The 20416-nt window shown below is 45.1% G+C and overlaps 2 protein-coding genes across 4 annotated transcripts in view; one reads left to right on the top strand and one right to left on the bottom strand.

The window, feature by feature from the left end:
- The first annotated feature begins 4498 nt into the window (after positions 1-4498).
- GPR160 (G protein-coupled receptor 160) lies at positions 4499-8807 on the top strand. 2 transcript variants are annotated; one of them, XM_068144977.1, is made up of 2 exons: positions 4499-4637; positions 6118-8807. In XM_068144977.1, exon 2 carries the CDS (start codon positions 6172-6174, stop codon positions 7189-7191), a length of 1020 nt encoding a protein of 339 aa, XP_068001078.1. In that variant the 5' UTR covers positions 4499-4637; positions 6118-6171; the 3' UTR covers positions 7192-8807. The 2 variants fall into 2 exon arrangements, with proteins under 2 accessions (XP_068001078.1, XP_068001079.1); XM_068144978.1 differs by lacking the exon at positions 4499-4637 and adding an exon at positions 5093-5160.
- A 7-nt stretch (positions 8808-8814) lies between these two features.
- PHC3 (polyhomeotic homolog 3) overlaps positions 8815-20416 on the bottom strand; it is a 31305-nt gene continuing 19703 nt past the window's right edge. For both annotated transcript variants that reach the window (XM_068144975.1, XM_068144974.1), the window contains exon 15: positions 8815-17771. In XM_068144975.1, the coding sequence (XP_068001076.1) occupies positions 17617-17771 (155 nt within the window). In that variant the 3' untranslated portion in view covers positions 8815-17616. The remainder of the gene's footprint in view (positions 17772-20416) is intronic.

A 20416-nucleotide genomic window follows, 5' to 3' on the forward strand; every position in this document is an offset into this window, starting at 1 on the left:
AATAAATTTGAAACCTATCAAAGAATACTTCAGTAATCTTGCCAGATGCTTTCTGCAAGGTGGCTGTGTGCAATAAGCCTGAGGACAAGTGTCTGGATCTCAAAATTAACCATCAAAGCCAAGTACTGTCACCTTAACAGAGTTTCAGGCTCACACAGCTCTAGCAATTGAATTATCCTTAAACTCACTTCATCTGCAGGGAACAGCTTTGCATCTTCTGATAAAGCAGTGTGAAGAAAAAGATCTTGTTGGAGCTGGTTGAGCAGAGGACCCCATTACTTTCTTGTAGCCTAGCATTGTCTCTAAGTTTTTCCCAAATACTTAAGAATTATTGTGGAATAAGCTAATGGGGGCAGGGATTACAAGGTGCCAGTAACATTAGGAGTGGACTTAGGGTATCCTGACAGGTGATTCTAGTCCAAAAGGTTCTTGGCCATGTTTAGTTATTTATCAAGACCCTTTTGTATCAGATATTTCAGAGTGCTGACTTCTAACTTCCAGAGTCTAGGGTGACCTTATGGGCATGAGTTCATACATAAATCTGTTTAGCTTAAAATTATTCAAATAACTAGTTATCAAAATGTCCTTCCTGCAGTGCAATTTCGTAGTGGTGTTGCTGACATTTCCCTCAACATCTTACAGACCAAACAGAATTTTCTGATTATTTTCCCTTGCAAGAAAATACAATTATTCCTAACTTCATTTTTGGAATTCAATAATTGCTCATAAAACACAGGAGGATATTTCATGCAGATCAGTGTTTAGCAGAGACGTTACGCCCAAGTATGCTTTGGTCTGGTATGGAAACAACCTCAGCTCACTTGTGCTGTTCCAGTGTTCTTAAAGGCAAGATCTGCAGTCATTAGAAAATAATTTTAAAATATTCTTTGATGAACATATTTCTTGATCTGTAGAAATACTACAGCTCTGGTGTGGATGCTTGTATGTGTGATGATAGGAAATATTCTAATAGCAAAGTACCGTGTGTGTGTGTATATATATATAAACAGCAGCAGCTCATGGAGAGCATTTACTTTCATCTATATATCATAGCAGATTTGTCTGCCTCTTTGTTGTTTTTTTAATCCCTATATTTGATAGGTTATAGTTATGTCTATATCTTGCTCATTTAGGCCTGTTTCTCTTTGAAATCAATACCAGATGGAGTTCACAGAGTATGAAGGGCAGCTGAAAAGGCAGAGCATCTCAGTTCTGCAACCAGCTCACAAAATGCACTACCCAGGACTTGCTTTCCTTTTGTCAGGAGCAGGAGAAAGGTGGACACAGAAGCATCTGCCTTGTGTAAATATTCAATGTGGAAAAAGCACCTGCCTGGCTTAGCCCCTTGTTTTCCTGCCTTCAAGCACCTGCATTGCTCTCTGTGGCTCTGAGAGCCCTGCAGGTTGCTCTCCAGCTCCTCTGACAATTTCTTTTCTAATGGAGTCACAGTGACTGCAAACTAATACTCAAAACTCCCAGCTCCCAAGAGAGAACATCCTCTTCCAGCTGCAGTTGATTTACTGGCAGCAGTTAGAAGTCCCTGTCAGAATCCCTCTTGGACCTGCTGGTGGATTCAGTACAAGTCAGCTCAGTTTAGAGAATAAACCTTTTTCATCTGCCTTGCTCTTGTGACCTGATCCTTAAGCTCTCTGATCAATCCCTCTATAAAATCGGAACAATACAGAAACTTCCACCTGCTTTACCACAGTGTTGGAATGGTGTGTAAGGCAATGCAAAACACTTAGGTGTAAGGCCTAGGACACTTCTGACAATCTGTGCACAAGAGATGTCCTATCCCTGGAAACATTGCAGATCAGGTTGAATGGGGATCTGAGCAACCTGAGCTAGTTGAAGATGTCTCTGCTGACTGCAGGGGAACTGAACTAGATGATCTTTAAAGGTCCATTCCAACCCAAAGCATTTTATGCTTTTTATGCTTTTTTCTTTTGTTTTTTAGGGAGCTGGAGAGAGTGGTATGAAATGATCTACAGCTCTGCTTGAAGGCTGAGAGTAATGTTTGGGCTTGAGAAGGCTGAGAGGGATCTTTCTAGTATCTATAAATATCTGAGAGGTGGGTGTCAAGATGAAGGGGCCAGGAGACTCTTTTAGGTGGTGCCCAGTGACAGGACAAGGAACAAGGGGTTCAGACTGGAACACAAGAGTTTCCAGCTCAAGAAAAGGAGACACTTCATTATGGTGAAGGAGCACTAAAACAGGCTCCCCAGAGAGGTTGTAGAGTCTCCTTCTCTGGAGCCTTTCAAAAGCTGCCTGGATGTGTTTCTGTGTGACCTGCTCTAGATGATCCTCAGTTTAAGAAGGACATCGAAACACTTGAGCGTGTCCAGAGAAGGGCAACAAGGCTGGGGAGAGGCCTTGAACACAAGCCCTATGAGGAGAGGCTGAGGGAGCTGGGATTGTTTAGCCTGGAGAAGAGGAGGCTCAGGGGTGACCTCATTGCCCTCTACAACTACCTGAAAGGTGGTTGTAGCCAGGAGGGGGTTGGTCTCTTCTCCCAGGCAACCAGCGCCAGAACAAGGGGACACAGTCTCAAGCTGCGCCAGGGGAGGTTTAGACTCGAGGTGAAGAGAAAGTTCTTCACTGAGCGAGTCGTTCATCATTGGAATGGGCTGCCCAGGGAGGTGGTGGAGTCGCCGTCCCTGAAGGCGTTCCAGGGGATTGGACGTGGCACTTGGTGCCATGGTCTAGTCATGGGGTCTGTGTTGATAGGTTGGACTCGATGATCCTCGAGGTCTCTTCCAACCTTAGTTAGTTAGTTAGTTATACTGTGATCCTGCTTTGGCAGGGGGTTAGACTCTGATCTCTAGAGGTCCCTTCCAACCCCTCATGTTCTGTGATTCTGCTGCACACCAGCATGACACTTTGGCTTTCTCACTTAGAACATAAAGAGAAGAACAAAACAATCCTATCAGTGTAAGTGAGCTGAGCCTGGGCAGCTGCTGAATGTTTTCCATAGACTTCCTGGTAACGGCTGGTACAATTTCATTAGGGCTTCTCATTTTATTTAATAAAACATTGGATGATTTTATTTGTAATACAGCAACAGGTGCAGGAAAACAAAAGGCACATTTCCTGACTGTGTCCACAAAGAGTCCATTACTTACTGGCTGACACAGCAGGCATTCGTTTTGCCATGCCTAATGTGAAAATAATTATCGCTCCTAGAATTGTTTTATGATAAAAGGCTTTTGAGAGAGGAATTAGTTTGGAGTTAGCACTATGCAAACAGTTTCAGCACAAGTTAAAGTAGAGAGGGAGCTAGCAGAACTTGGTAAACACTGATAATGCTTTAGATACGGATTAAAGTATGCTCTATGGGTGATAGCCGTCATTAATCTTCATCATATAAACCAGAAACCGAGCAGAAAAGTCTACACTTATGATCCCTGACAGTATGCTGTAGCCTGGATCCAGTAAAGGATGTAGGAGCTTGAGGCTCCTGCAGTTTACTTTTACCAGAAATGTTCCATAAAAACACTAGGTGATGCTAAGAAAACGTGAACTGTGTTGTAAACACACCACTGGCTGACTTCTGCACTGTTCAGGCTTATTTGATGGCTTAATGATAGAAGTGGAGATACGCAGCCAGCGGGTGATTTGTCACGTATTCAGAGGCATGCTACATCCAGCAGGGGAAGGGTAATGTGCATGTGGAAGACCACAAATCTAGGGCACTTCAGGTGTCATTGTGCTTCGAGGTAACCCCACAGAGGGCTCTGTGGCAAGGGACAGGAGATGCCCGCTGGCTGCTCTTTCACACGTGAAGACCAGAAACGAAGCAGAACTTAGTCTCTCCGAAGTTTGCTGGGTACTTTGAGCGACGTCTCTGTGAGAGGATCACAGCATCCCTGGTCTACCTCTGCGTGGGTGAAGCCGGCGCCTGTTTACCAACAGGGCTGAGCCCCAAAGCTAGCGTGGGTGTGTAAACACCGTGTGTGCACACGCAGGGCTCCGTAAGTGCCGCAGCCTGTGTGTGGGTCGCTGCCACACGCCGCTGCCACCAGGCACTGAGGGCTTGGGCTGCCACCAACCCCGCCCCGAAGTCCCCTAAGGAGCCTGCCGCCGCCCTGCTGCCTGTTTGGCACGCACATGTCACCCATCTGGAACACCAGATGTTTACCTGCCTTGTAGGCAGCGATTTCGGCGGCCCCAGGAGGGCAGTTCTGCTCTGCCCTCGCCGCTCAGCTACCGACCGGCGCTCACCTCGGCTCACTGCCCTCGGTCTCGGCAGGCGCCTGTGGAGCGAGGGGTTAAACGCAACGTGCTTAACCCTTTTCCTCAAAGCGGTTATTTTTCCGTCACATTGAGCCGTTCCCCGCCCGGTGGCGGAGGAAGGGCCCGGACAGGGCTGGGCGCTGAGGCGCCCCGAGGGCGGCGGGAAACTGGTTGGCACCGAGCGACTGGACCTGGCCAGGGGCGGGCAGGGCAGGGCCCGCTCGCCCCAACCCGCGCAGGGAGCCGATCCCGGCCCTTCCCCACCCCGCCCGTGTCCCCGTGCGATGCAAAGGGGCGGAGATGGCCACCGCCTGAGGTGGCGGCGCGGCGCGGGAGGCCGGGGCCGGTCCCGGTCCCCACAGCGCACAGCCAGCAGAGGTGCAGAGGGGCGGCGGCCGCAGCAGGTGGGTTCCGGGGCCAGCAAGGGTCAGCCGGGCGGGAACGCCGCGCGGGAGCTGCCTTCGTCCCGGGTGTCTCTTCAGAGCACCCCACAGCCGCTCCTGCTTCGGCTCGACGGGACGAGCAGGCGCCGGGCGGAGGTGGGGTGCTCCTGGGGGCCGTGGAGGCGCTGGCAGCTCCGATGGTGTCGGGGGAGGCGTGTGCGCTAGGAGAGCAGACCTGGTCCTCTCGGTGCCCGCTGCTCCAGCCGCCGAATTCGGCTGCTCTGCCCGGGTCTCCGCACCGCGGACTTCCAAAAGGCCTTAACCTGTGCGCGGCTGATTTTGCATTATTATCATAATACGAGTTATAATCAACTTCGATAGCGGGACCTGGATCGCTCCTCCGTTCTGCATACACGAAGGCAGTGTCCAGTTTGTGGAGACAAAATGCACACAGAAGGCTTAGATTGAGTTGTATTGTAAAACACTTGAGGTTTTAGAGGATGAAATGTACCTGTGCAAACGGAGAGTGAAGTGGCAAAGCCAGGTAGGCTTGTAACCGAGTTCGGTGGGCACATCTGAAGCTGCATTGCCAAGTATTTCAACTGCTTTTTCTGCTTTTCAGGAGACACAAACTGAAATGTTCACTGTCAAACTGATAATGAAATGCAGGTGTCTATTTAAATACAAGCTAAGCACTGTTAACAGAGATCTGAAGAGGCAAACTCCCTCTTACAGCTGCCTTGGCTTCCCAGCTTCACTGCTGTTACTGAGAATGCTGATATCATCCCAGTTCTTCAGGAAAGAGAGAAGACGACGTGCAGTTTGGTCTGTCGTGCTGACATACACAAAACCATCCTGTGTTCGTTTTCCTCAGGAATTAACACACAGAAAAGAGCTATCCTAAGGAAACTTACAGAAGTTCAAGGGGAAAATGAGTTGTTCTGAGTACTTTCATTGCTAAAGGATCAAAAAAGGAACCCTGCTCCACTAATGAAGCCTGGGTGCTTTGGGCTGCCTCGGAGTTCCAGGATTTTAGCACTGAAAAAGGATGAGTTGGGTTGATGCTGCTTCTGCTTTCAGGGTATTTCTGCAGTCTCAATTCTATGGGAGTTCTGTGAGCATCAAGACCTCTAAGGCCATACTGTAACATGTCCTGTCCAGGAGCTCTAAAACGTCCACCCCTCTGCCCAGCTGGACAGAAAGATCCTGAGGCTTTCTGTAGGAAAGGAACAGTCAACCTTATTTCCTAAACTTCCTTAGGGCAGTAGCTAGAAAAGTAACTTAGGTCTATGTTGACCTTTTAACACTTGAGACTCTAATTTGAAGAATATAAAATTGAGGCCCCTTTTTGACATTCTAATGATGTTTTAGTGAATCTCTTTACTCTTAATTAAGGAGCCTGGAAAATTCAGATGTAAATTTGGTAGTTGCTGCGATGGAGAATTGATGGTAGAGGTATCCAGCAATAAATGTTCACAACTTGGATTTTTTTTCTTTTCAGGTATGAAGCACTGTGCCCCATGATGCTTATTTTGCTGGTTCTCACCGTCAGAGGATGGCTGCCATACAGTGTGAGAACTGTTCTGGTCAGTACCACTCCGCTCATGTCCACCAGCCACTTGAAATCAGCTGCATGTTGCTCCTGATTATCCTCGGAAAAGTGTTCCTTGAGTTCTTCATGCTGCAAGTGAAGCAAAAAAACGTGAAAGTTAGTTTTATGGGATACTTCTGTGTTTCACTGGCTCTGCTGGATTTCACACTGCTGCTGAGTATATCCTTCATTTTCTGTTTTGAGGACTTTGCTCTCTGGGGTGTGCGATTCACTAAGTACCACATTTGCTTGTTCACTCAGATAATCTCTCTCACCTACAGTATCGTGCACTACCCGGTGTATCTCGTGGCTGGCCTGGATTATTACATGACTGTAGTCCAAACCTCTCAGTTTTCTGGAAGAGGGCACAGGATGTTTTATGTGCTTGCCGTGGTCATTATATGGATATCAGGGTTTTTCTGTATTCTGAAAGTTCCTGCTGTCTATGAAGAGCTGGAAATTCAGAACCATTTTTCTCCTTACCAGTGTCCCCTCTATGCCAGCCTGCAGAGCTACTCGGTCTCATGTGCTGTGGTGCTGCTCGTAGGCACGGCTCTCCTGGCCTGTTGGAAGGAAGTTCTAAGCACGCTGCTGTCTGTCAGGGTCATTTCCATCTCCAGTCAGCCTGTTCTGATGTTCTCCTACTTGTCTAACAACAGCAGCACCAGCTTTAAGCGGCAGCTCCTGCCCAGACTCCTCGTCTGTTTTCTGGGCACCTGGGCACCTTTTGTTCTCCTTCAAGTTATCATTTTGTTTCTTGGTGCTCGGATTCCAGCCTACATGGAGATGAACGTCCCCTGGCTGTACTTCATCAACAGCTTTCTCATTGCAGTGGCATACTGGTGTCGCTGTCAGGACATTGAACTCACAGAGGAGATGTGGTCTACAGATCCATTTGTCAGCTGGAAATTCTGCTTTATGCCGTTTAACAATGAAAACACAGAGCCAGCTGATAAGCTGGGCACAGTAGTTGTTATCTGTTAATGAGCTGCTGACTGAAAAGACTGCAAATAAGTGCTGTGAACAGAAGTGTTTACTTGTTCTGGGACGGTGTCCTTACAGATAACGCAAGGAAACATCTCCAGAACGGCACTCCATGGAATACAGTCCAGCAGCCCCCAACACCGTCATGAATATTGACACCAGAGTGTGAGACACTGTGCACTTCCACGCTGGGTTCCAGCAGACAGCAGGCAACTGCTACTTCAGAGAATGTAACTTGAAAGTACAAGTTCAAGGCAAGAGCATTGCTTACAAAAACCAGGTTTGCAGTTAAACCTGATGCTTGTGACTGGAATTTTACACTTGCTCCAAGTGGAATGATCTCAGGATTTAGAGTACCAAATGCAATAAATTCTTCTCCAAAGCTGGAGCTGTTTTATCGCTTATGTACACGGGTCACCTGCTGTCAGAGGTTCACAAAAGCCCTCTGATTTCTACTTTTGGAAGCCTGTTTTCTTGTTTAATTGTGAAACTTCATCAGTTTAAACTAAAGTGTTGGTGTCTCTTGAATGAAAAATAAATTGCTTTTGTTAATGTAAAGCTACAACTACAGCGATCTAAACTTTGTTTACACCATACAAAACAGTGCAAGATGTGCAGCTTCTAGGGCTACAGGCCAAGTGGTGGCATTTAATCACAGAATTGTCAGGGTTGGAAGGGACCTCAAGGATCATTTAGTTCCAACACCCCTGCCTGATCTTCCACTAGATCAGGTTGCCCCAGTCTGGCCTTAAAAAAGTCCAGGGATGGAACTTCCACTACCTCTTTGGGGAACCTGTTCCAGTGTCTCACCACCCTGATGGTGAAGAACTTCTAACATCTAATCTAAGTCTCCCTTCCTCTAGCTTGGATCCATTTCCCCTAGTCCTATTACTATCCAACATCCTAAGAAGTCCCTCACCAGCTTTCTTGTAGGCCCCCTTCAGACACTGGAATGCCCCAATAAGGTCTCATTGGAGCCTTCTCTTCTCCAGCCTTTGCTGCTGCTTCTGTACATACTAGAAATTAAAACCAGCCAGAGCAAGAAGCAGCAAGGTTCACTGCTGTGTGTAAATACATGCCCATTCAGGAATGGCTTACATTAAAATGCCATTTATTTTTAAGCTAAAATGACTTTAAATTTGAAGTGGGGCTACTTCCATAGAAGGAGTTCATCAAGCTTCTATGCAAAAAAAATACTCTCCTCATTTTCAGTTCTTTTAGGTTTATCATAGAATGGCTCAGGTTGGAAGGGACTTTAGAGATCATCTACTCCAACCTTCCCACCATGGGCAGGGACACTTCTCAGCCAGACTCAGCTGCTCAAAGCCTCATCCCACCTGGCCCTTAGCACCCCCAGGGAGGTGGCATCCACAAGCTCCCTGGGCAGCCTATTCCAGAGTCTCACCACCCTGATACTGAAGAACTTTTCCTAAGATCCAGTCTATACCTACTCTGCCTCATCTTAAAACCACTGTCCCTTGTCCTATTGCTTTATGAAAAGTCCCCCTCCAGCCTTCCTGTAGGATCCTTTCAGGTATCAGAAGACAGCTATAAGGTCCCCCCACAAAGATCTTGATGTAATTTTTTGCAGAAGAGAAATAAACGATACACAACCAAAGCAGACAAATGGAAGTAGCATTTATTTCTGAAGCACTGAACTCACAATACAAGGTTGTATCCAAATAGAAACTCTATCAGTAAATGATGCTGTGGGGTGGGGTGTGGTTAATCATTCGCCCAGACCCACAGGGAACAATGATCTTGCACAAGAATACTCATTAAGAAAGAAAAGAACAAAATCTGCAGGTAACAAAAGGTGCAATTACAAGCAAGTTTAAGCAGCATAGTATAAGGTGCTTTGTTTCAGCATTTGTATGAGGAATTTACCCATGAACAGACAGATCAGAGAAAAATTTCACTTCTACAGATTGTAACAAGTGAGAGAGTCTAGAATTCAGTCACATGCTAGTTGGCAGTAGGAAAAGTGCTCTTTAAAAAGTGATCACAAAGTGAAGATCATCATTTACATATTCACTGTGTGCTCTTCTACTGTAAAATTTAATTGGGGGGGGGGGCTGTCATCACTGACATTATTACATCTCAAATTACAGATCTGGATGTATTTGCAGAACTTACTACTGCTGCCTGGGCTGAAATTTCTGATTCCAGTCTGTCACATCTCAGTCATCTTAACATTGCTGCAATACAGCAAGGCCCAGCTGCCACTGATTTGTTACTTCACCCCTCACAGTGCTTCTTTCACCCACAGACTGTGGGAAATTGGAGGTTTCAGTGATGGAATCAAAAGGACAGGAGCATTTTTCAGCAGTAGAAAATGGCTTGGGGGAAAAAGAAAAAAATCTATTAAAAAGGCCATCAAAAGGCAAGTAAATGATCAAAAACTGAATTTTCCAACTAGTGCAATAAAAGGAGGCATTGCTTGAAGCATTTGGCACCAGGAGTCATTTAATCTTTTATGCTGGCAAGTGTATTTGGAGGAAGTTCTATTTCATGTTAGAAGTAGGAAAGCACATCCAACATTAACTCGAAAAACAACCTTGGGCAATCTCTCCCTGCTCTCTCCCATGGTAATGGCTGTTACTCAGCTCTCGAGGTGCTACAGGATAAACCTCCAAACATCTTTTTTGACAGGGCATTTCTTCAGGTTTTACATGAACTGGACACCCACTGAAACAGGGCTGACAAAATATTTACAAAACCTAATTCCATCTAAAACCCAGCAAATACCTCAGATCCAAGAATGCACCAGGCATTTCAGAAGGTCAGGAAATAACTAAACCCAATGGACTCAGCAGGCCAGGGAAAACTCCTAATTGAAAGTTCGTTTACCACCAGGTGAAGGCATTACTTTCCATCTGTGTGGTTAGTCTCAGCCTTCTGACTCATGAGCATCTACAGAACTGGAACAGCAAGAAGCTGGGTGAGGTTGCTGACGTAGTTAATCAGCGTGGTTCAGCTTCTCAACCCGTAATTAAGATTTACACAACCCCCTCTATGCCAGCGTAGCAGACTTCCCATGGCTGCTGCAGTGCTTCCAAAGCCACTCTAAGTCTGTAAAATTCTTATTTCTTACAGGGAAGTCACAAAGAGCCAAAGCAAATAGTGCTGCACTGATGTGACACCACTGTATTATTGTGAAATGCTCTTTGGGGAGAAGTGCCAAAGAGCATCCACCCTGAGCCTGTTGCTGCACCCACAGAGTAAGAGAACAGTGGCACTACAGGGCTTCAGCCAGCACCCAACTGCTGTCTGAGCCTGCTAATGACGATTTTAAAATACATTAAGAGTGGCTCTCTCTGCAAGCCCACTTTTAACCATGACTTTTTATGGAGGGAGACACCAGTCATGAAGTGAGCTTTACCTTTATTCTTCTCCTAATGACTGAGTCTTTCCCTCTGTGCATTTTCTTTTATCTGGTGCTTCTGGGAAGTCCAAAGGCAGAAGCTTGAGTGCAGCCATATAACCATAAACCACTGCGCTGCAGAACAGGATTGCAGTTGCCCTGCCAGACAGAAAGAGCAGAGAAGCTATGCTGGGAAGGTGGGAGGATGCGAAAGAGTTAAGAGCTACAGACAACCACTGCTGTGCATTACTGCTTATGCTGTGCCAGCAACTAATGGCCTTAGACCATTCAAATACTTTGCAGTCTTTAATTCTTAGAGGATTATTTTATATTAATGGTAACAGTGGCTCAAGTGTTAACCCTTTGTGAGAAGCTTCAACACTTTCTTCACACAAAAACAATCCCTTAAAAATCAGCATTGATTTCAGTGAGATATCCAATGCATTTTGGACTCTAAATAGAAGCATTTGGCACTTGTCAATAAAACCTTTCATTCTTTACAGACCTCCTTCCCACTGCTAACACCAAGACTACTTAAAAAGGAAGCTGGGTGTGCCCAGTATCTCATTCAGTATCTCACTGTTCTTTCAAACACTGGCTTTGCAAAAAAGCTGCCCCGGGCTGGCAACATTCCAGAGGCCATAGGCTGGCCAGGTAACAGAGGACAATGAGTCCTCTCACAGGTCGACCAGACTTCACCTACAAAGCAGATATGCCTCATGAATCAACGACATTTGTGCTTCTAGTCTAATCCCATAATCATCAAGGATACCCTGATGTAGTTCCTATGAACAATACTATAAGCCTTCCTATGTAACAATGCAATGCTTTTTAGGCACAACTGAAGTGCTCCTGAAGTGTTCTGCAGTGCACTTTAATGATATTTATGATCATGATTCTAGAAATGTACAATTGTGCTCAAATTCTTCCTAGTTGGACAAAAAGACTCTTTAGAACTCCTTTTTTCTCCTAGCTCCTACTGCGCATGACCATTTTAGGTAATTCAGGAGGAAGATGGAAATTAACCTTTTTGACTTGAAATCTGCTCACTGACTCCCAGAACTGTGCCTCAGAACAGTTAGACCAATGGTTAGAAAAGCTGGACACTGAACTTCCTACATACCTTCAATTACAAGTACATCCATAACTCTGGATTTTGATCTTTCCTTTCACTTAGCTGCAGGAGATCAGTAAATAATATGCATGGTCTTCAAGGGAATGAGCAGGTGTATGTAAATTTTACTGTAGAGGTGACCCAAATCTACACAACAAGCTCAGGAGGGGACCTAGAGTACCATGTGGAACTGCTGACCAGGGAGACAAGCAGGACACAAAATGCTCCAGCCACCAAACAACTGACATCCAACAGGGCAAAAAGCACATTTAGAAATCTGTCTGGAGAAGGAGATGGCTACTGCTCCTCCAGGGGTATGGAGATGGTAAAACCAAATCAGGCTGATTCATATGGATTAGAAACAGGCAATTAGTAAATGTGTGCTTTTGTACTCAGACTATGTCCCAGGCTCTGACTGTCCATCAGCTCAGACCACACCAGGGACATCTTCTGGAAGAAGCAGAGTGCATCTACCCATCAGGCACTTGTCTGTACCATAATTACCACCTCTCTTTTAAAGGTCACTCTCTGCAAGCCTATCCAGTGGATGTAACCATACAGAACCAATCAGGTCTAAATAAGTTCTCACACCTAAAGGCAAATTCCTTTACCATGAAGTTAATTTAGGCTTAGCCTAAATGAACTAAGTATAACTGACTTTAAATCTTTCTCCTCACAATATTTCCTGTCTGAAACTACAGCTCACTATGCAAGAGTGACTTAAAAATCCACTATGAGCAATTATTGACATCTGACATAGAAATTACACATTTATAGCTCTGTTCATAAGCTCTTCCACTCAGCATTCAACAAAACCAGTGTATTTTAAACAAAATACTTTCAAATGTTAGTTCCTCTCCACCTCAAAACCACTTCAGATGAATATATATATAAAAAAAATATGTATCCCAGATTGAATCTTCTGCAGAGTCATCATTTGCAGCCTAGACAACAGATGACTTAAATCTGGTCAATGTCTGACAATTATGTATCTAAATATTTGCTAACAGGACATCCCTGTGCAATACTAGTATGAAAACAGCCCTGCAACCTTTTATACACACTCTTAATTTTAATATGAGGAGTCTCAATACAATCAGAACTACTACTCAGGTTATCATAGAATGGTTTGGGTTGGACCTTACAGATCATCTAGTTCCAACCGCCCTGCCACAGGCAGGAACATCTCCTACTAGACCAGGTTGCTCAAGGCCCCATCCAACCTGGCCTTGAACACTTCCAGGTTTGAAGCCTCCACAACTTCTCTGGGCAACCTGTTCCAGTGCCTCACCACCCTCATAGGGAAGAATTTCTTCCTAATGTCTACTCTAAATAGAGCTTCTTCCAGTTTGAAGCCGTTACCCCTCATCCTATCACTACACCCCATCACAACAAGGCCCTCTGCAGCTCTCCTGTAGGGCCCTTTCAAATACTGGAAGGCTGCTAATAAACTCTAACTTGAAATCCAGGGAAATCTTATGTGGATGTCCAGTTATTTGCAAAACCAGTGCTCACAATACAGCTGTTATTGAATTCTCTGATCACTTAGAGCTATATATTTGTCAAGATGTAAGAAATTCCTTAAGCTGTTGAGCTGTAGGTTTCTGCATTGGCATTGTGGTATTAAAATGAGAACAGTCAGCTCCAACAGGCATTCATTTTATCTGGTGTGCCAGGCAGTGACACACAACATCCAGTCAAGCCTCACCACACAAACTTCCATTCAAACTACCCTTATGAAATGGTTTTATAGCTGAACTTTTCCTTATAGCACAGGCAAAGAAATGATGCAAAAGCCATTGTAAACCTGCTCTATGACTTGCTTTTATCCCATTCCTTTCCTCTTGCTGCCACATCTACAGTTATGAGGGATTCCAACTGTGCTATCCCAAAGGCTTGACTCCCACTTGTTATTTGTCAAAAAAAGTTAGAGGTAAGGAAACCTGCTTTCAGAGGAAAGAAATGGGAAAATAGATGCTTGCAAGATATAAAACCTTCTATTTGAGATATCTTGTTGGCACAGATCGAGCACAAGCTTTACCCTTCATCAGGAGCTTCACTTCTGGGCGGAAAAAAAATAAGAAGATGAACTTACGGGTAAAGAATGGGTTGACAATGAAGTTTGTTTCTGGTGATCCAAGACAACTGGCAGTTTGACTTGGCCAGATAGCTATTTTTTTAGTTCTCTGTGTAAGCAAAGTGGTAAAGTTTTATGAAGGTGTCAAGTGTGAGAAATGTGAGCTGGCTGGGAGAAGTCAGCAATTTATTGCCAATGCTTGGGTGTGAACAAGGAACAGTCCAGCGCTCCCAGAGCACTTCAGTCAGCGGAGGTGGCCAAGCTTTCCTGCTGAACCTCTCCTGTTCCTGCTGCAAAGCAGGGCTGCTGAGTGACAGGAGTGTTCAAGCAGGGCAGTCTGCACACCCATTTTCACCATGCAGGTGCATTTCTTTTAAACCCCACATGAACTCTGAGACAAGTCTAATAATTCTAATTCCATTGGGAGAAATCCTCACAATCCCATTCAGCTCAGTGCTCTACCAAAGGGCTTTGCCCTGTGCTGATGCTGTCATTTGCACTAAGGAGTAGGGCATGATGGAGACTAGTAGAGAAAAAGCCATCCAACATATCTCTTTTGAGATAAAGTCCTATAGCATCCTGTACTCCTTTCTGTAGGAATTGCAACATTGCAGGGATTATGGTGAGATACAGCCCAGAACAGCAGCACTCTGAATACAGAAAACAAGACCCCAGGAAACCAAGCTAGTGAGGATTTCTTGTTGACACATTCAATGGGAGCAAGTGATAGAAAAAATGGTCAAAATCTCCTAGTTCCTCTTTTCAAGAGGGTCTAGCTTAATTTATGAAGGCATGGGAGATAGCAATACAATCTAGGGAAACCTCACTGATCAGAACAGAAACAAGTGATTGGTATGCAAAATGGTTCTGGAAAAACATCACTGAGCATTACATTGCTTTTCTGAATAAATTCAAAAGCTTCTGAGCAGACATTAGTTGCACTTGGAGGTTTTCCAGCCTACCTTCAGGTACAGGTGTGACTTCTGTTTTTCTTTTTAAACTGATTTTAATGACAACTACAGTGGCAAACAGTCCACATGTGCATTTCTATCTGTATAGGTCAGTATAGCTGTGTTTGCTTTTCAGTTCCTGCTGAATGCCAGAATCAGGAAAGAAGAAAAATAAACCCAACCTTTCAATATGCACACAGCCCACATTCTTAGTTGCTGCATTCATGAATATTTAGAGCATAACTCACTATCTGTGGCTCTCCCAAACCCACAGAAAATGCAGCATACCAGAACAGACACACATTAATCGGGTCTGCTCGAAGCTCCTAGCCATCTGTCCATGATCATGTCCAAGAGTCCTAGAGAAACACTATCTGTAGAAGGTCTCCTGAAAGCTGTCTAGAAAGCAAAATTAAAACAGCCATGGAATTCTCATGCATGTAACAACACTGTGATTAACTGCAGGTCTAAACATGATTCTTAAATCCACACTGTCAAAGATGCTTTAAGCCATTATCAAACCACATTTAGGGATACCTACTTTTTACATTGCCAAAGAACAGTACAATCAGAAGACAGGTTAAAAATTAGCCAGGGAAATTTTTGTATAAAAATAATAAAACTTTAAGACAAAAGCCAAAGGATAAATATCTAAGATATCTTTAGTCTTCAATTAGCTCATCAAAACAGAATGTATCCTTTAGAACCTATGTTACAGATATGCTACATGGTGTATCTTACAGAAATGCTACAAACTGGAACCTCCTGTCTCCATCATTTGAGTATCTCTCAGGTGAACATTGCCAAGTGTTGAACCTACAACTAAGAAGTTTATTTTACAACAGTAACTGAAGACAGGAAAAAAAAACCCCAACAAATTAGAAAGTGCTTAGCAACTTCCCCCCAAAATAAACCCAGACATAATGAATTGTCTAAAGCCTTTGGTGCCATTTGGAGAAGAGCTCTCACCACATATTAGCACGTAACAGCAATGGGTTACCCTAGCTTGGAGCTTCAGTGGTTAATAAAAAGACATTAATAACATCTGCTATTAGTAAGCTCAAGCAGTTGGAATTAAAAACAATGTTAATCTCTGGAAGATAACATTAGAAAGTCTGGTAGTAGAAATAAAGCAATAGACTAGTTAAAGGAAAATGAAGCACAGATTTTGCTGTAATCCAAATGTACTCTTTAAGGTCATCAGTTAAATAAAATATTGTATTAATCTACCTTCTTTTCAGCCACTGTATGTGCACTGACTCCTTTTGACCTAGGTCAGCAGTTCTCAAACTTGAGATCAGTCCCCCTTCTTTTCAGGAAAACTTTACAGTGCCCCTGACTATCTCCCTACACAATCACCTATTCTGCATTAATTTGCATCAAGTACAAAACACCTTATTTGCACACACAGAGATTTAACTCAAATATACACAACAAGTCCATTGGCACACCTGCCTGCCTTTCCCTATGCAAGGGCTTAGAGATCTAGGTCTGTACATAAGGGCAAAAAGGAGGGAACAGAAGGTACAAAATACACCCATGAACATCCCTACACAGGTGATGGGAAGCCAAGACAGAGAAGGTGCTGCTGCCTCCAAGCCCAAGCAGCTTCTGAGAGTAACTGGGGAAACAGAGGTTTGTTCCACATAGTGTGTGAGAGAGGGAAGATGAAGGAGACATAAAAATCCTGCTGCCTGGGTCTGCAGCATCCAAATCAAAATCTCCTGCCAGAGGGCCAGAGCAGGGCACTTAGTAACTGGCACTTCTGCCAACCTGCAACTCCGGACTCACTCACTGCAGCGGCTCCTACACCAAGCTCTGAAGGAAACTCATCAGGCAACTCACCATGCTCCTTCCTCAGGCTACTGCAAGCCCAGCTCACACTAGCCAGTGGACAAACAAAAGGTACTTGGAAGCTTCCAGTGAGACAATGGGAATGCGCTAGAGGGAAAGACAAGTTAGATGAGGTATCAAGAAAGAGAGCATCTGAGCTGCACTTCCCTCCACTACCTCCAGTCTTTGAAGTACACTTGTCCGAACATGAGCTACTTCTGGCAGCAGTTTTCAGCCCCTCACGCTTAGGCATTTGGGAATCTGAACCCTGAGTGTTCTCACACCTTCTCAGGATCCACTCTGAACCCCCATTTGAGAACTGCTGGCCTAGTTTAAACTAGCAGCATGGGAAACTACAAACCTAACAACTTAATGCCCTCTCGGTGCATAGCAGCATACGAAGAGTAAAGTAACATGTGCTTCAGTTACCTCTGGCAAGAGTGCCATGCCATTGCATGTCAGTAGCCTGATAAGGAGGATTTTGCTGAGACATCTACATGGTTTACAGTATTTCCAGACTTTGAAAAAACACTACAGTGGCAGAGATGAGGGCAAGCCTACACAAGGAAAACCAGCTGCCAACCTATCCCTTACAAACAATTTGCTCAAGACTAAAAGAAACTCAGAGAGCACAACTAAATGCATAGCATTTTACTGTTATTAGTGCTTCCACAGGGTCTGTGGACACTTCTGTTCAGTCCAAAAACTGCTGTATGTAGGAAAGTCTTTCAGAATATAGCAACACAATTTAAATGGTGCTTACTGGGGTGGGGGCTGGGGTGTTATAAGATAAAGTACATACTGGGGAATATTTAACCTATCACAGCATATTTCACTTCATGTTTTCCCATGAAATCCCACTTCAAATCAAAGTATTACTCAGGCTTTACCATGAACCTATTAATTGCTGGAAACTACAGAGGACTACCTGGTATAATCAAAGGAACATTTCAAAGTCTTTATGTGGGGAAAATCCCAAATATTTAACAAAACATCACAGTAACACTCATGCCACAGCAAAGATGTTGGCATATTACTGTCGGTTCTGTCACTGAGAAATGGCTGTTTAAACCTTCATGTTCGCCCCCTAGGATTCTTTCAATGAATTGATACGTGCACAGATTTTCAATGCAGGTCCAAGCTTAATATTCATTGCACTCATAAGGTGATCCTCCTTCAACAAGAGGAGAGCCTGTCCATCAATTTCTTGTGCTCTAAATTCATCCGCGATATCTTGACAACCTACAAGGCAACAGAAAGAAAGAATGACTGGGTTAGAAATGAGCATTCTAAGATGCAATGACTCTGCCCAGGCTGGAGTTCTTCAGCTACATCATTTCCAAGGCTCATGGATTTAGTGTGGAGAACCTAGTATATGCAAGAGTTAAGTATCGTGATGGGAACTTCTATTACAGCCTCTAATTACCAGCCTGGATGGTTAATAAACTTTTAATAGAGCTAAGGGGAAAAAAAGAGGGTGTAGCATCTTTGGAAGAAAGGTGAGGCAACCCATGAAAAATTTAAGGATGTTGCTAGGTCTTGCAGGAAGAAAATTAGGGAGGCAAAAACGCATTTGGAGCTTAGCCTGGCCTCTGCTGTGAAGGACAACAAAAAGTCCTTCTATAAATACATTAATAGCAAGAGGAAGGGCAGTGACAACCTCCACTCCTTGGTGGACACGGAGGGGAACGCTGTGACAAGGGATGAGGAAAAGGCAGAGATACTTAACACCTTCTTTGCCTCAATTTTTACTAGCAGGACAGAATGTCTTCCAGACAGCTGGCCTCCAGAGCTGGCAGAAGGAGCCAGGGAGCAGCGAATGGGGTAGTTGGTGATCTGCTCAGCCGCCTGGATCCCCACAAGCCCATGGGACCAGATGGGATCCATCCTAGGGTGCTGAGAGAGCTGTCAGAGGAGCTGGCCAAGCCGCTCTCCATCATTTTTCAGCAGTCCTGGCTCACTGGAGATGTCCCAGAGGACTGGAAGCTGGCCAACGTGGTGCCGGTTGGATGAGCCACGGAATTATAGGCCTGTCAGCCTGACCTCAGTGCCAGGTAAGAACATGGAACAGGTCATCCTGAGTGCAATAACACAGCACTTACAGGATAGCCAAGGGATCAGGCTCAGCCAGCATGGATTTAGGAAGGGCAGGTCTTGCCTGACCAACCTGATCTCCTTCTACGAGCAGGTGACCCGCCTGGTGGATGTGGGGAGGCCTGTGGATGTAGTCTACCTGGACCTCAGCAAGGCCTTTGACACCGTCCCCCATAGCAAACTCCTGGCCAAGCTGTCAGCCCATGGCTTGGACAGCAGCACTCTGAGCTGGGTTAGGAACTGGCTGGATGGCCGAGCCCAGAGAGTGGTGGTGAATGGTGCCACATCCAGCTGGCAGCCAGTCACTAGTGGAGTCCCCCAGGGATCAGTGCTGGGCCCCGTCCTCTTTAACATCTTTATTGATGATCTAGATGAGGGCATTGAGTCAATCATCAGTAAATTTTCTGATGACACCAAGCTGGGGACAGGAGTTGATCTGCTAGAGGGTAGAGAGGCTCTGCAGAGAGACCTCGACAGGCTGCACAGATGGGCAGAGTCCAACGGCATGAGATTTAACGCATCCAAGTGCCGGGTTCTGCACATTGGCCACAACAACCCCATGCAGTGCTACAGGCTGGGGTCAGAGTGGCTGGAGAGCAGCCAGGCAGAGAGGGACCTGGGGGTACTGGTCAATGGTAGGCTGAACATGAGCCTGCAGTGTGCCCAGGCGGCCAGGAGGGCCAATGGCATCCTGGCCTGCATTAAGAACAGTGTGGCCAGCAGGAGCAGGGAGGTCATTCTGCCCCTGTATACTGCACTGGTTAGGCCACACCTCGAGTACTGTGTCCAGTTCTGGGCCCCTCAGTTTAGGAAGGAGGTTGACTTGCTGGAACAAATCCAGAGAAGGGCAACAAAGTTGGTGAGGGGCTTGGAACACAAGGCCTGTGAGGAGAGGCTGAGGGAGCTGCGGCTGCTTAGCCTGGAGAAGAGGAGACTCAGGGGTGACCTTATTGCTGTCTACAACTACCTGAAGGGGGGTTGTAGAAAGGCAGAGGTTGGTCTCTTCTCCCAGGCAGCCAGCACCAGAACAAGAGGACACAGTCTCAGGCTGCGCCAGGGGAGGTTCAGGCTGGAGGTCAGGAGGAAGTTTTACACAGAGAGAGTGATTGCCCATTGGAATGGACTGCCCGGGGAGGTGGTGGAATCGCCATCACTGGAGGTGTTCAGGAGGAAACTTGACAGGGTGCTTGGTTGCATGGGTTAGTTGATTAGGTGGTGTTGGATGATAGGTTGGACACCATGATCTTGGAGGTCTCTTCCAACCTGGTTTATTCTATTCTATAATTAGTGGAGCATTTACTCACTGTAAAGTCCCAGCAAAGCCAGCTTTCTCATTTCATTAAGAGGAACAATTGCCAGGTCTCAAAATTGGAAAAGGCTGGCAAAATACCACTGAAATAGGCACTTTAAGATTTCTAGGACAGGAACTATGGCTTTTTCTTTTGCAGAACCTAGGACCAGGAAGTTACTGAACTATGTAGAGCCTCTAATCCATAAAGAGTAACAACTCAAGGCAGCAGTGATATAGTTACATTCCAGTAACAGCTGAAGTACAGAAACATCATAGAATGGGTGTTAAACCTTTGGCTGTTTTTACAGACAGATTCCCAGGAGCAGGAAAATGTAGCTTGATCACAATTTATAAACTATCAGAAGAAAGGTTCTTTAAGGGATGTCTTAAATCAGCAAAAGTCATCCTTGTTTTGAAAAATTCTTTATGAAGAATAACCTTTGTAAAGGATTATGAATCATAACCCTTGCATATGACTTAGCAATGAAGATTCATTCCTTAT

The sequence above is a fragment of the Melanerpes formicivorus genome, unplaced genomic scaffold (assembly GCF_026170545.1).
Source record: "Melanerpes formicivorus ecotype bairdi unplaced genomic scaffold, bMelFor1.0.p_v2 SCAF_12, whole genome shotgun sequence".
NCBI lineage: Eukaryota > Metazoa > Chordata > Aves > Piciformes > Picidae > Melanerpes > Melanerpes formicivorus.